The 17,216-nt window shown below is 36.8% G+C and overlaps 2 protein-coding genes across 2 annotated transcripts; both read left to right on the forward strand.

Moving 5' to 3' along the window:
* Positions 1-12,024: 12,024 nt before the first annotated feature.
* Positions 12,025-13,275, forward strand: LOC133832298 (uncharacterized). Its single transcript, XM_062262661.1, has one exon. The coding sequence runs from the start codon at positions 12,025-12,027 to the stop codon at positions 13,273-13,275; it is 1,251 nt and encodes a 416-aa protein (XP_062118645.1).
* A 55-nt stretch (positions 13,276-13,330) lies between these two features.
* On the forward strand, positions 13,331-13,954 carry LOC133832299 (uncharacterized). The gene has a single exon (XM_062262662.1). It carries the CDS (start codon positions 13,331-13,333, stop codon positions 13,952-13,954), a length of 624 nt encoding a protein of 207 aa, XP_062118646.1.
* Positions 13,955-17,216: the final 3,262 nt, after the last annotated feature.

A 17,216-nucleotide genomic window follows, 5' to 3' on the forward strand; every position in this document is an offset into this window, starting at 1 on the left:
TGTATTTTACAGCTGTGATCAGTTATTAATTTTTTCATTTGTAATAATGCTGATAGTATGCTATCAGAATATATCTTTATAAGCAATTAATTAGGAGAAAACTCTTATATATTCAACCTTAAATGAATGAATAAATTGCCTGCATATGGAAGCGAATTTTCAATTATCAAATGGCCAAATTATCACAATCCAATTTGGTTGTATCCTCAATTAGACAAGTGCCAATGATCTCCATTTCATCATTACAAAAAAAGACATAAAGGTACTGTGCAAAACATAGTATTTCAGGCAAAAAAATAAGTAATAAAATAGAAGAACACATTTACAAAACATGCAAAATTTAAATCTAATTTCATTTCTTTTCACTTCTGTGATCAAGAACCTAAAATATGCAAATGAAATACAATTGCAAAAACTGATATGCAAATAATCATAGTTTAACTTTAAGAGAGTAGAGCTTCAGATCACACTTATAATATACTTAATAAGCTAGCTATAACAAATAAAAACACTTAGTGACACTATAATAAATAAGAGTTCAAGAAAATGTTTTGCAACTGTTAATGAGACAAGAAAACAACAACAGAACAAAAACCTGAACACCAGGATGTGTCTCATGCATGAACTCAAATAATTTGTTCACAACAGTTTTTAGGAACTTCCAGTGAGCTCTTAGAAACCTCGGGTACTGTCCAACAACATACCTGCAGAAAGAGAGGAGGATTATGTACAAGATTTCAAAAAAGTACTGGTTGTATACCTCCAACCAAGTTTCTCATAGTTCTCAAATTTACTCAATTAAAATCAAGTGGCTAAAATTCATGGTTTCTACAAATGACCAAAGAATCTGGATGTAATGAGGTGTTATGGCCTGGGGCAGATCTCAAAAATTTGAACATGAACATGTAAACATATGCGAACACGGACATCAAATTGCCCTAGTAGTTTTTTTAGAAACAAAGGACCACAACTTGTATTATTACTGACAAGAATAATACAAACAGAAGAAGGTGTACAAAGATATTGCCCTAATAGTTAAGTGAAAAAATTTGAACCAATTCATCATAAAGTGTTTCCTTTAGTCCAATTCATCTCGAACATAAGTTTTTACAATTATTTTGATAATAGAAACTGAGCTAACATCAAAGAATTAAAACACACAAAAATAGAAACATTAATTAAAAGTGAGAGAAAAGAAACCTGAAAAGCAGTTGGTGCAACAGGCCTAGGGAAAAATACATTTCCTTTGCTTTCTTCCCCTCCATGCTGTAGAGAATGCATCTTAGATTCATACTTGCTTGTGTTTGCCATCCAATCTGCTGAAAGGGTCCGCATATCAGAAAGAATCCTGAAAATTAGCAATCAAATCAACATATAAGTTTGTAGAGTCCAAGAACTTTACTTAGCTAATTTTTTAGTAGTATTATAGTATCCTTAGTGTTATCATTGTTACTTTGGATTTTTGGTTCAGACCGGGAGTTATTTGGACACTCATAGTAGTACTTATAGATTTTCTAAGTTTAACCTATAGTTTAAGAATATTAAGTATAACCTAAGGTTTGATTAATGTGACTGATACTAAGGATTATATTATTATATTATAAGGTTTAGACATCAACCAATAGGATTTTAAGCACATGTTTTGAATGGTAATTAAGGATTAAGTATTTTTGAGGATTAAATTAAATAAGGGTAAAAGTTTGAATGTATAGGGTCAGTCAGCAGCTTTGAGCACGTTGAGGGCTTAGTCAAGGCTGTTTACTCCATTCAAACTCAGCTAAAAATGTGTAAATTCGTGTTTAAATATTCAGCGTATGCCGATATATCGCAGCTATAGGGGCGATATATCGCAGCACGTAGATACAGAAAACACGAATCGATGCACGGTCGCCTCGGGAACAAAGGTCCAGGCGATATATCGCCTATAGGGGGCGATATATCGCCTCCACCAGCATGAATTCAAATACATTTGAATTCTTTTCCCTTCAGCCATTCAAACTCCTTCAACAGTCCAGCATCTTCTGAACGAGTCTTCAGCCTCTGCTGAACGATTATTCAAAAGATTTTCACCTAAAAAGCCATTATTTTTATTCAAGTAAAATCAAGATATTTTCATTCCCAAACTCTATAAATAGGACCTAGTACCCAGCCATTATTCACCATTTGCTCTAAGTTCAGAGGCTGCTAGTGTTAAGTGAGTGTGAGAGTGTAAACACTTGGTTTGGGGAAAAACTATAAGCTTAAACATCATAAGCTTATCAAACACTTTGGGAAGTGAGTTCTATAGTATTTCGGTGAAGGTTAGATTGATCTTGCAATCTTTGAGGTAAACCCAAAACTCTAGTTCTTTTCTGTATTTTTATGTTATTTCCTTTCTCAAAACCTTCTACTCAGTCCCCTAACCTTATTCTTATTTTGGTTAGGGAATCCAAGCTTTTAAGCATATAAGTCGGTAAGTATGTTTTCTATGGTTTAGTCTTTCCATCTCTTTCATTTCATCTCCTTTCTTTAGACTTACTCTTTCTTATGGTTTTAGGAGTGTTCCAACAATCCCAACTCAGTCCATAATCTCGGTAACTTTGGTAAGGAAATAGGCTAGAATCAACATGTTATGTGATTATGTTATCTATATGTTTTATGTTATTAAAAGTGTTATGATATATGTGTATGTTTGTAGGCTTGGGCATATGACCCATATGACTAACAAGACCCCAAATGGGTTATGGGCATATGACCTACTTAGCTAGTAGGACCCCACTAATCCCATGGGCATATGCTTGTTTAGTCTATGGGACCCCAAGTAATAATGGCCATTATAATAAGTGTATGTTATATGTATTATGTTAAGTCTTTATGTTTTCTTATGAAATTATGTATGTGACTTTGTGTTAGATTTTCCTTACTGGGCATTAGGCTCACTCCTTTCTGTTTATGTGCAGGAAAATAAGTTTAGAGGCGGAAAGATTCGTGACGCTTGGAGAATGTGTATCGATGATGAATGGAGTCAAGGGGCCGAGCGTTATTCGATTCGAGGATATAGTCTTCCTTTTATGTTTTTATGGTTTTTATGTGTATTTTCCGCAATATTATGTAATGTCTTTTATTTTAAATCTTGTTTTGTTTTAAAGACAATGGGATCCCAAAATCCTTCTTAGTATTCTGTTTATTTGTAAATAACTCTTATTTTTCAAGTTACTCAATAAATTATGGTATTTTCGTAAAAATGTAAGTTTTATGTATAGTTTCGATAATGGTCCAATTAGTCTAGATTAGTGGGTCATTACAAAGTTTTTTGGAACATCCTACTCATAATACAACTAATATACATAATAGGATATTAAATGAATTAGCCTTGAAATTCAGGAAAGGAAATATTTTCATTTGGAAATTTGTTGTGTCTTACTAGTGTAATGATTCTAGGCATAGTGTATATCAGGGTAGCATCAACTTTTTAGATGGAATGTCCAATTGAGTCAATCAGAGTAAATAACAAATATGTTAACCATTTACATAACTAAAAACAAAGTAAAATCCCACCTAGAGAGATCCTTCTTCTTCTGAAAGGTAGTCCTCAACATAGTAGCCAATGTATTCTGGACAAAATCCTGGACCTCTGCATGTATTGTTTCCCATAAAGCATCAGCCACCAATGTATCACATTGCTGCATCATGGATCCAATGCTTTTAACATAGCTAACAAGTTCAACCAGGGCTTTCCTTTCCTCTGAACTGTAATTATACATATGTATCAAGTGAGAAGCTAAAATCTCAAACCATATAAACAAAGCTAAGCCGGCAACAGCTGTCTACCCATGTAAATTATATAAACCAATTACATTAGTAAATGAACTGAAATGTGGGTATATCAATGTGAACCTGCTACTATAATTTATAGTAATGCTCTACAACATATTGCAAAGCAGAATATATATATTTAGGCAACTATTTCAGTTATGTGTGCGTATATCCATGCATATAACTCAACGTAATTCTATTGTTCACATTAGCAATAATCTATTCATAATATCTACATTTATTTTTAAGCAGAAAAAGCAAAAACGAGACGTTTTAACCAAAAGGGTGCCCTGCCTTCTTGTAATTTATTCCAAAAATCTATTAACTCATTGCCAAGAGATTGAGCTCAAAAGGTAGCACAAACTACACAATCGTAGTTCTCAAATATCCAAAAAAAAAAAAAACTAATATTGAAAAATTTGCATTAGAAAATCTTCCTCAAATTTCCCTCGTTCACTTAGGCAAATTGAAAAAACTCAGTTGAGCAATTGAGAAATATATTAAGCTTCAAATTTGGCATTAAGGGATAGCATAATTAAAAGATTATACTTTCTTAACTTATAAAATGCAGTAAATCTGACACCGCCATCCTAATATTGTCCAAATTTTCCATACTTCACGTCTTCTAGTGAATTGAACCCAAAACTAAAGTTAAAAAACCAAATTCGAATTGGGGCAAAAAGAAGAAACATAGCAGAAACAGACATAACATGTAGGTACCTTCATGAGCTTCTGAAGGATTCTGGCGACGGCGGAGCGTAGTGAGACCGCATCGTCGCGGAGTCGGATCACATCGCGAGTGGCCCGGGGCACACGAAGTAGGGCAGCGGAGCTCTGCTCCTCTAGCGAGGTAGAGATCTCTTCAGATACGATTTGGAGCCTCATCTCCAGATCGACGAGATGGTTATCGACTGAGTCCTCCGGGTGCCGAGTCTGACATGCCGAGTTCACCCATTTCTTGGGATCGAAACGCAAAAATCACACAAAACGCAAAACGCAGACACACAAAACGCAAAAACAAAGAAAACCCAGATCACAAAAATCATCGAAAAACTTGAGAGAAAATAAGAATTGACGAGAGAAAGAGTCGAGAGAAGGAACATACTCGTGTGGAGGCAGAGAGAGATGGTAGTAGCTTCGCTCAAGAGCTTATTACAAAGAGGGCACGTCATGCATGCCTCCATCCCTCCTCGCTTTAACAATCTGACCCGCCATATCTTTGTGCGACTCCCTCTCTCGCTCTCTCTCTCTCTCTCTAAGCTGAGAAATTGGTGTCTATTGAAATGGCATTCGACTCAAATAAATTGAATATATATATATACATTGATTATATGATATTAATTGAAATCTAAATGCTAAAAAAACAAAAACAAAATACCTCACAGAAAAACAGAGGTCCAGCGGGAGAGATATCAGAGAGAAAGAATGACGGGGAAGCTGGCACAGTCATGGTGCGTTTCAGCGACTCGCATGAGAGAGAGAGGGCTGAGGAAACTAAGTGAGAGAGAGAGGAAGAGGAGGCGACACTGATTTAGGGAGATGGTTTGGGTAGTTTAGGGTTTAGGGATTCAATGAGAGCAGATGAGGGATTAGACCAAAAGTTTCACATGGCGCCTTATTTCTTTTTCATTTGGCGCGTAACACAGACACGACTTGTTAAAAAATAATTAATTCTCCTTTTTTTTTCACTTACACATTAATAATGCTTCTTCATTTATGTTATATTTTAATGTAACATATAGTCAAAATTGTTGTAGTGTTTGTTGTTGTCTCTAAGTTTTTACCGAGTTTCACAACCCTGGTCAGATTTTCTTCATCGAGTTAGTCCTCCTCAAGGTCCTTGATGGGTCCAATTTCTTCTTCAAAATCCCCAAAATGAGGATCCAGGTCTCTATCCTCCCTTTGGGCAACACCCTATTTGGTGACATTATCACCAGAGTGGGCCTAAGCATCAATTGCCACTTGCAACTCTTTTCTGGGAACATCTCTCAATACACCCTTCTTTGCCTTGGTGATCGAGGCGTTGTAGAACTCCTTTGCTTCCCACTGATTCCCCAAGACGCATCCTACCCCTGCGTCAATTGGGAATTTCATGGCAAGGTGCCATATTGAAATGACAGCCTATAGGTCTACCAGAATTGGTCTCCCAATTACAGCATTGTATGCTGAAGGATAATCAACTACTATGAAAGTAGTGAGTAATGTCCTAATAGCAGGTGTAGTACCTGCTGTAACTGGGAGCCTAATCGACCCTGTTGGGGGGAGCCCTTCACCAGAAAAACCATAAATGGTTTGGTTCCATGGCTCCAGGTCTTTGACAGACAGCTTCATTCTTTTTAACGAAGACTAGTACAGAATGTTGATCGAACTTCCTGTGTCGACCAACACCCTCTTTACCATCATGTTGGCAATTTTTACGTCTACGACCAGCTGATCGGAGTGTGGGAATCGCACGTGCTGGGCATCATCTTCAGAGAAGGCTATCAATTCCTCCTCTGTTCAAGCCTTTTTCTGTGCTCGATCCTCCACGCTCATCATTTCGATGTCCTAGTCCTGGCATAGGGTTCGAGCGTATCATTCCCTTGCCTTCCCACTGTCTCCTGCAAAATGTGGGCCTCTGCAGATGGTGAGTAAAGTGCCTGCCATAGGAGCTGGCTGTAGAGGTGGCGAGCGTTGGCGTGCAGGTGGCTGCTCATTGCCACCTTGAACCTCTCGCTGAGACCCTCCTGCGGCTCGCACATATCTTCTTAAATGTCCCTGCCTGATCAGGAACTCAATCTCGTCTTTTGTTGACGGTAAGAACTCGTCAACGATTGATGGTTAGAAAACTTCAATCTCTATACTCTAGCATGCTATGAATTAGATAGAAAGAACTCTTAAACAACAGGAGAAAAACTCAGGCGAGCATGAGAACCAGAAGCATATATTTCTTAAGTCTCGTTTTTACATTCAGTTTTCCAACCCCTTAGCCTGAGGGGTTGGAGCCTATTTATAGGGGGGAGGGGCTCTATTGGCCCAGGATACAAACAGGTCCCAGACCACAGGGACGTACACAGGTATTCTGATAGTGTAGTGGCCCAGGGCGTAGTGGTGTCTACCCTGATGGTGTCAGAGTCGTGGCCCAGGACAAAGTACTGTCGGCTCTGGCGTATGGTCGGGGGTGTCCAAGTGGTACCACTACGCTTCGTACAGGTCCGTACCGCCACTACTCCTCAGACGCAGATCATAGGGTCGTGCCTCTGTTCTTTCCATAATCGTACACCCCGTGTCAGCGCACGTGTTCCGTACTCGGTTGTCCTCATCAATTCCCGTTCAATGCTCCATGTTCGTTAGACATGTCAACAAGATTCCCCCAAGTGATCTCGTGCCTATGCCAAGGAGGCTTCAACCTATGCATGTCCTGAGAAGTCAAGGTGTCAAGGGTCAGGGCCGGCTTATCCGGGTCACATGGACACGAGACTCGCAGTATGGACGCCGTGGCAAGGCCACACCCTCGCATAGCGAGGGTACCTCGCGTAGCGAGGCTGGTCCTTTTCCCCCAGGCGTAGGCATGGCTCAGGACACGGGCATCGTAACAAGGCAGCACCCTCGCATAGCAAGGGTCCCTCGCATAGCGAGGCTGCCTTTCCTTCCCCCGGGTGCAGCGTCGCGAGGCTAGGGGCATGGATGCCACCACGAAGCCTCACCCTCGCATAACGAGGGTGCCTCGTGTAGTGAGGCTGACCTTCTTCTCCTGAGTGTAGACGAGGCTTGATGCCTGCTGGAATGGGGCGCACGCGGATGACCAGCTAGGGACCCTCGCATAGCGAGGGTGAAGTTTGGATTGGCAAGTGGCCGAAGTCCCTCGCCTAGTGAGGGTGACTCTCTTACCCCAACTCCCTCACCATCGTGTGATGCCCTTTCAGGATGTCTTGTAGTATAGAGCTTCACTCGTGAATAGAATTCACAAGGAAAAAATTCCACATTTACATCTTTCAACTGGTTACATTCATTGGTGTCGTGCCTGTAGTCATTGTGAAAATGACAGAACTTTGTCGTATCTCTCTTGGAGATATCTTTCCTTATAGCTGCGGGTCGTTTGTAAGGCACGCTTGAGCTGGTCGCCCGATAGACTTCAGCTCGGCTTTCGACAAGGGTCGTTTAGTTGGTGAATCTTCGCTCGTATCGATTGCCTTTGGGGCATTTACTCTTAGAAGCTGAGGGTTCATTATTCGCCCGCTTTCCCCCATTCCTACCATTGTCACTCCCGTTGCCCTTGCCGTTGCGATTGGGCTTTTCCAATGCGTTGGTGGCTTTGGTGAGTTCTTCCTTGGGCCTCTTGTCTTTTGTGGGTGATTTCCCTTCGTTGGCAATCGCGTCTTCGAGCTTGATGTATTGATCAACCCGATCCAAAAACTCTTGGGTACTTCATACCCCATTCTTTCTAAGGCTACTCCAGAGGGGTGATTGGCGCCTAACCCCAGCAGTTAGATCCATCATCTTACCCTCATCACCCACTGTTTTGGCTCCAGCTGCTGCTCGCATGAAGCATTGGACATATTCTTTCAAGGGCTCTCCCTCTTTCTGGTGTATCTCGACCAACTAGTTGGCCTCTGTGGGGTGTACGCGACCCGCGTAGAACTGTCCGTAAAATTCCTTCACGAACATTTCCCAAGATACTATACTAGCAGGAGGGAACTTGAAGAACCACTCCTGAACGGTGTCAGACAATGTCATAGGGAAGATCTGGCAGCAGGCATCTTTCGACACTTTTTGTATGTCCATTTGTATCTCAAACTTATTAACGTGAGATATTGGGTCTCCGTACCCGTCGAAGTTCGGCAATATAGGCATCTTGAACTTACTGGGGGTTTCGGCCGCAGCAATCCTCTATACAAAGGGGGTGCCCCTCCTCCTATCGTACTCAATATAGGACGTTCATCCCCCGACTAGTTATTGTACCGCCTGGTTCAGGGCATCTATCTGATCTTGAACAGCTTCTGGGACTGTTGGGGTCACCGGTGCCGGGGGAGCGTACTCGTCGTGCCTCTCAAGGCGGTCGTTAAGTACATCCCTTAAATCATCGTCTCTACGTCTCTGCTCGCTAGCTCCTAGCCGACTAAAGACGTTCTGCTGCTTGGGTTGCCCCCCAGCGTTGGGGCTAGCTGGCCTATTTTCTCTAGGTAGGGCGTTTCTGCCTCCACCTCTCTCTTCATTTCTCCGGCCAGCATTTCCTCTGCCGGAATCATCTTCATTATAGTCATGGCCATCTCTGAATTGTTGTTGACTACGGCGTGACTGGCTGTTCATGTTATTTCCTCCTCGGTCTGGCATTTCCCAAGCATCAGGGGGAGGCCTGCGTTGGTCGTTGGGTCCCCGTGCATTGTTATGCTGTGGGGGGCCCCTGACCGCAGAGCCTGACTTGATGTTCCTCCTGTTGGCAAAAGGACGCTGTCCCCTGCTCGGTAGATTCGGCTCTTCATCCCCTGGGCGTCTAGGGTTGCGGGGCGGCTGCCTTGCCCTATTCTGCCTCGGGCGTTGGGGATTGCTTCGACCAGCCTGGGATGGAGGCTGGTGCTTAGGATCCCTAGGTGGGACTTCATCCGAGCCATAGGCGGTTGCTCCAGACTTTTAGAGCTTGCTGGCTGGAGCGGAGGGCTTGGATTGGGACCTTTTTGAGGTGGTGCGTTTGGTGGCTAATCTGGCTGGGAGGCTGGCACAGCCTGACTCCTGGCCATTTTAATGGCTGCTTCAAGGGGGCCATGGCATCCCCCTACCGACGATCCATTTCCGCCTGCCGCTCAATCAACTCTTGGCGCTGGCATTCTATTTCTCTTTGATGCAGCGTCATTGTCTCCACAGCATTCTCTTGATTGGCCCTCAGATTAGCCAACTCATCTTGCAACACTCCTAGCGTTGCCCTCAGCGTTTCAGAATCTAATTCCTCCTCATCGAACTCCAAGTTCGGTTCATTCTCAGCCACATTTATGGGAGGAGGTTGGGATGGTGCAGCGCCAGCAACCTGTCCAGTCTTCTTGGATGTTTTCGCCATTAGATCTTTTCACAGTTTTTTGTCAAACTCTCAATGAAAGCACCAGAATGTTGACCCACGATTTGGCCAATGACACGGAGTCAAATATACGACAAAAGATAAAACTGCAAGCAAGAAAGATAATCTAATGGAAGAGAAGAAAACACCAAGGATTTATAGTGGTTCGCCCCAAAAGATGGTAATGACCTACGTCCACTTAGTGCTATTATTAAGATTGAATCTCAAAGTAGTGATCAAAGAACTAGGGTTCTTGAGTTTCACAAGCTTTGAAAGAAATACAATAAAACAATGGATAATTGCACTATAGCTCTCTTTTTTTTTCTCTATCTTAGCAAAAAAATTCAGGAATCAAAAGTCCTTTCCTTGAGTTATTTCATGTATATTTATAGGCTCAAGGAGGGTTACATATGCCAACGTTCCCTATCTTTCCTTAATAATTGCGTATCAAGATAATAGTGAAGAAATATTCAATGCAATTATTATAAGATTACAGTTTAAGAAGGAAATAAATCAGGTTATACGACTAGCCTAGTCGTATCTAAAAGTTAAGCCCTGGCGAAGTGATGTGCCTCTAGTCGATAGTCGTGCAGCACTTCTGCCACGTGCCAACCACGTAGGAGAAATCCTTGCCACGTCATTAGCAGCCGTTTTTTATAAGAGACGACATGGGGACCATGGATCCATGAATACTGGTTTGAATAAATTTTCGTGAGTTTATTTATTAAATAAATTATCTCACAATTTATTAATTCCTCATGACTCCACTATAGATTAGGAATTGAACTCTTGAATTCATAGAACGTATTTTCCAAACTACAAATACGTTATCCATTGTTATAACCATTACAGTAGGTTGATCCTCTATCGATGATTTACTAACGAGCGGGGTACAAATTACAATTTTACTCCTCATCAGTATTTTTTCCTTAACTCCCACTAAGTTCCTTATAAATGATATTTCCATGAACTTAATCACAGAAATGAGATCTCAATCATTTAGCCTTTTGAACAAAGCAATTAATGAAAACATATTTTCACTTCTCATACAGAAGTTATAGATTTCATATCTATGAATAATACTCTCACTCAATTATACTACTAAATTCTCAAGATGTAAGTATGGGCTAGACCATAGGGTAAGCTGGTAACGAACAAGTCAAAAGATTTAAATAATATAATTAGCAAAATATTATCACTCATAATTAAGATCGACTTGACCTATGGTCAACATTGTGACATTGATTAGATTCGATAACAACAATACTTATTTATCTATCAATAATCAATATCGATCATAGTCTGATGTAACCAAATACATCTGATCTTATCTCCTTCATCAATGTCTTGGACAAGACATCACACCCTATGCCATTTGGATTCAAGAATCAAAATCTTTCTTCATAATTTTGCTAGAAAGCAAAAACCTCCAGCCTCCAGGTTATATCATTCTTACTCATTTGTTTATAATATTTTTCAAATAATATTTTATATTGTTATTATTGTTCTTTTTTTATTTACCTTGTTATATTATTTTGATTTGCTTGCTAGTTTGCTTATTCTATGTAATAGTTTTAGAGTCAGAAAAAATATGTCTAACCAAAAATATGCTTCGGGATATGAGAAACTAAAAAGGAAAAAAAAGAATAGAAAGTTTAGTTCAATCACAAAAAGGAGATCTTGATAAAAAAAATTCAAGTAGCAAGAATGATGCATTGAATTCGAGTAGTGAAACAATTGAAAAAAATAATTTGAAATCACTACAGGATGAGGAAATTATGGTAGAAAAGAACTTAGAGAATGAGAATGAGAATGATGATGTAATTGTTAATGAAGATGATCAAGAAAATATTAATGAAAATGAAGTTGAAATAGAAAGAATAAATGTTCATGATAATTTGAGTAGTGATATTTCTTATAATATTTATGATCCTGGGAGGTGGAAACTTATTGATACTAAATTAAGAGATTTGATAATAGAAAAATGTCCAATTAGAATAAATGATATAATTTTTCCAAAAGATGAAAATTCTAGGAATTTTTCCACTTTTTATTACATGAGAAAATTATCAAATGGAGAAACATATGATAGAAGATGGTTGGTATATTCTAAGAATTTTGACAAGGTGTATTGTTTTTGTTTCAAATTATTTCATTCTAGTTCTACTAATAATATGAATCAATTAGGAAATTAAGGAATTATGGAATGGAAAAATCTTGGTGCTAGGCTTAAAACACATGAAACAAGTAATGAGCATATAGTTAACATGAATGCTTGGATTGACTTAGAATTGAGACTTGAAAATAATAAAACAATAGATAAAAGTGTGCAAGAACGAATTAATAAGGAGAAGAAACATTGGAGAAATGTTTTAGTAAGAGTAATTGCTATTGTAAAAAGTCTAGCTAAGAATAATTTGGCATTTCGCGGAAATAATAAAAAGATCTACCAAGAGAACAATGAATTTTTTTTAAGTTTAATTGAACTGATTGCTGAATTTGATCCAATTATACAAGAACATGTTCGACGTATTCAAAATAGTGAAATTCATAATCATTATTTGGGACACAGAATTCAAAATGAGTTGATTCAATTATTAGCGAGTGAAGTGGAAAATACAATTTTGAAAAAAGTCAAAGAAGCAAAATATTTTTCAATTATACTTGATTGTACTCCAGATTTAAGTCATCAAGAACAAATGTCTCTTATATTGAGGTGTGTAGATATCTCAACTAGTCTAACAAGAGTGGAAGAATCTTTTTTGGGATTTTTAAAAGTGGATGATACTTCTGGAAAATGTCTTTTTAGTGAACTCGCAAAAGAAATTGAAAATTTGAAACTTGACATCAATGACATAAGAGGACAAGGATATGATAATGGATCTAGCATGAAAGGAAAGCACCAAGGTGTACAAAAGAGATCATTAGAGTTAAATCCTAGAGAATTATATACACCTTGTGGTTGTCATAATCTTAATTTAGTACTTTGTGATGTTGCTAATTCTTGTGTTAAAGCTGTATCATTTTTTGGTGTTTTACAACATATATATTCATTCTTCTCTTCTTCACCTAAGCGATGGACAATATTGAAAAATAATATATCTACTTTGACTATGAAATCATTGTCTCAAACTCATTGGGAAAGTCGCATTGACAGTGTTAAGGCAATTAGATTTCAAACTCCAAAAATAATAGATGTTTTGCTTGAACTAGTAGAAACAAGTGATGATCCTAAAATAATGAGTGAAGCTAAATGTCTAGCAACTTATGAATTAGAGAATTTTGAATTTTTGTTAGGCATGACTATTTGGTTTAATATTTTGTTTGATGTCAATTCAATTAGTAAAAATTTACAATGTAAAAATATGGATATTGACAATGCTATAAATCAGTTAATGACCTTCTTTCTTATTTTGGAAATTATAGGAAAGATGGATTTGTTTCTGCTATGATTTCAACTAAAGAAATGGCAAATGAGATGGACATTGAACCTAAATTTTGTGAAAAATGTGTGATTTGCAGAAGAAAAAAAAATTTGATGAAATAATTGATGATGATGATATAGTAAAATCTGCTGAACAATCATTTCGGATTGATTATTTTCTTTTCATGATTGATCAAATTATTTGTTCACTTAGAAATAGATTTGAACAATTTCAAGTGTATGCAAAAAATTTTGGACTTTTATTCAATTTGAAGAAACTAAAAGCATTGAATGAAGATGCTTTAAAATATCATTCTTTAAATCTCGAAAATGTTTTAAAATATAATAGATTTTATGATATTGATGGTTTAGATTTGTTTTCGGAATTAAAAGTGTTGAGAGTAATTTTTCCAAATGGAAATAGAAATTCAATTGAAATACTTGATTACATAAAAAATATTGATTCATTTCCAAATGCATACATTGCTTATAGAATATTGCTAGTTATTCCTGTAACAGTTGCTTTAGATGAGAGAAGTTTTTCAAAATTGAAATTGATAAAGTCTTATTTAAGATCAACTATGTTGCAAGAACAATTGAGTGGATTGACAATGTTATCTATTAAGCATAATTTGCTAGATAAAGTTGAATACAATGATTTGATTAACAAATTTGCATCCCAAAAAGCAAGAAAGATAAATTTTTAAATGAATCAATTATTGTTGTTTATTCTTTTTTAATCATTTTTTTTTAATTGATATTCTTGTTAGGTTATATGACTTGGAGATTGTTCGTTGTGAAAAAGTTGGAGAAGAAAATTTTCTTATTGGAGAAGTCATCTACAAATTTGAATAATAAATTTGTAGTACTTTTATTTAGAATATTTGACTTTATTATGTGGGTGTAAAAATTTTCTTAAAATTTGGATGATATATTAATATTAAAATATATAGTTTTTTTTTCCTTCTTCATCATAGGTCCCATTTTAGAATTTTTCCTAAGGCCCCAAGAAAGCTTAGGTCAACCCTATTGATACTCAATTCAAATATCCCTCTCGAGGGTAACCATCGGTTACCTAGGGAATTTATTCTAATTTCAAACAAAGAACGGGGTTAGTGGTTCCACATTGGCTCATTGAGACCTCTAGGTTTACCCAGTATACTTACCTCCTGTCCAAATGTCATGGTAGCTAACCGAACCAAATAATAACATTACACAACAAAGCATAAGCACCTCTAGGATTATTCAGGCTTTTAAGTTTATCTGGTATACTTATCTCTTGGCCAGTTCGAAAATGGAATTAAAATAACATATAATAATGAAGCATGAGCACCCCTAGGATCGTTCAGACTCCTAGGTTTATTCGGTATACTTTTCTCAAAGGTCTCAGGTGTACTAGACAACCAATAAACATCTCAAGTGGAGCGTAAGCACTCCCAGAGACTGTCTACAAATGAGCCCTCTCTCTCTAACTAGCACACGAGCCCTACTTCTAGTAAGCAATACACTAGTTAACTCACTTTGTAAACATAAATCATAAACTAACTTATCAGCTATCCTTAGCTGTGCACGACAATCTTCTCTTGGAGAATCTTGCCGTGTTAGCCAACACTGTAACTAACATACAATGTACTCTGATTAATTATGACATTATAGTAGATTAGCATTCTATGTGGGCTTTAAGGTCACAACAAAATTCCTACCAAGGGTATTTTCATCCTTGCACATTTTAAGTCGTAATGGCGTTTAAAATTTTAGGAAAAAATTCCCTCAACTGTTCTAGTTATTTGAAAGTCGGCTTTCTAAAATATTTCCCGCTTAGTTCGCACTATCGAGCTTAGCTGGGAAAATATAGTGTTTTGGATCTCTTTTTAATTTTTCTTAAACAAAATACATATAATTAATAAAATATTACTCTATAATATTCAATTAATCTTGATAATCATGTAGTGTGTTAAACTTAATTTTATAATTACTAAGATTAAAGTATAAATTTTGTATAAGAAGCTTAGTTTAGAAAATTATAGTTTCAAAAGTTCTTAAACTTTTCAGAACTAAACTTGGCTATTCTAAGAAGTTTCTTGCCAAATTTCATACAAAAATAACCTTTTTACTTGGTGAAATATATTTCCAAAAGTCATATTTCAAAACTGTCTAGGAAAAGACTAGTGTTTTAGTGAACTTTGAGAATTCATAAAATTAATTTAGTTCATTATTTGGGTCTAAAACTTCTTAGGAATATACTAGGATATGTGAAAATTATTCATACAAAAAATTAAGTCATTTGAGCCATAATTTATTTAGTTAAACGGGTTCTCAAAATTGGTTGTCGACAAACTATTTTGAGCTTCTATAATTTTTTTTCAAACTTTGCATTCATAACTCTCAACCTTTTATAACATTTTCTTTGAAACTTTATCAATTTATGTACCAATATCAAAATAATTTTCATTCCAAAATTCAGCCAAAAAATCAATAATTTGCCCATAAAAATTGTTGTTTAAAGTCAGGTGTTTACCTAGTTTTTGAAAGGCTATTTTCCAGATTGCATACAAATTTTGCAAAAATCATATCTTGGTTATTTCAAAGAATTTTTGCACATTTCTATACACTATGGACATCTAAACATCCTAAAATACTACATGGAACCAAGAAAATCTAGAATCAGATTCATACGGAATTTGCTTGACCCATTGGAAGTCAAGTCTTAAATATTTTATCACAGAAATCAAGATTTTGCCTATGGAATGATGGATTCCATCACTAACAAGTATCCAAACACTTGTTTAAGACACATCAAACAACTAAAACATGGTAGATTCAACAAAGATTCAAATGAAAACACATAAGAGATAACCATTTACCTCTTGATGACCTTGGTTTGAATTTTGGTTACCCCTGGCAACTTGAATCTCTTGCTCAACTTTTATTCTACATATAATCACTCCCCATAAGCCCAAAAATAAGACTACACAACTATGTAAACTCAGCTATGTGCATAAACTAACCAAACTCAAAACTTTGACAAAGATAGTCTAGCTTTTATCTTTGTGTGTAGACTTCTTATCTTCAACTAGTTCTAGAGCACTTAGAACTAAGTATAGAAGAGATAAAAGATGAGAAAGGAAATGTTTGTGGGGGAAAAAATCTGAGAATTAAAGCCCTAAGGCAGTCGGCCAAGTGAGGGAATCGAGAGAAAATTTGAGAGAAAACTTTAACTCCAACTTTTGATATTTGTAATAATGAAGATTTTTTTGACTTTATAGTATTTGTCTGTGGTTAAAAAACTAGACCCAAATTACCATTATAACCCTTGGCTGCCACCCATTGTAATCCAAATTAATCTTTCATTAGTTTCTTAATTAATTTAACTTAAACTAACAAATCTTAAGCTAATGGTATTTTCCTCCAAAAAGTTACCATGTAGTAATTTTTTTTACTTTTCCCTAATTGAGATTTTAATCTAGGATAATTAAATTAATTAGAAATTTCCATTTAATTTAAGTTGTCACACTCCTATATTTACCACTCAAATAATTTAATTAGCCAAAATCCCATTTTTGGCTAAAAATGTGCATTTTTCACAAAATGCATTTTTAAAGATTATTCACACAAAAATCAAACTTTTTGACCTTAATATAAATTAATTCAATAATTTAATGTCCAATATTATTTTTCCATAATTATGCTTCTCAAATAATGATTATCTGAGAATTTACCCAATTAGGGTTTCCATTTCGGTCCGGGACCGAAATGCTCGGTTTTTTGCCATACCGTACATTTCATACTTTGGCTAACACTAGCAACATGAATTTTTCTTCTTAGCATATATTATCATTCATAATAATGTTCATATACACATCACCACCCCTTTCTTAGCTACTCGTAGGTGCTCAAAATGCACGGTGTTACAACACCACCGGCCAACCACCAATATTGATAACCACCCCTTAGATCTCTTCCAAACTT

This window comes from Humulus lupulus, chromosome 4, assembly GCF_963169125.1.
Source record: "Humulus lupulus chromosome 4, drHumLupu1.1, whole genome shotgun sequence".
In the NCBI taxonomy this organism is placed as follows: Eukaryota; Viridiplantae; Streptophyta; class Magnoliopsida; order Rosales; family Cannabaceae; genus Humulus; species Humulus lupulus.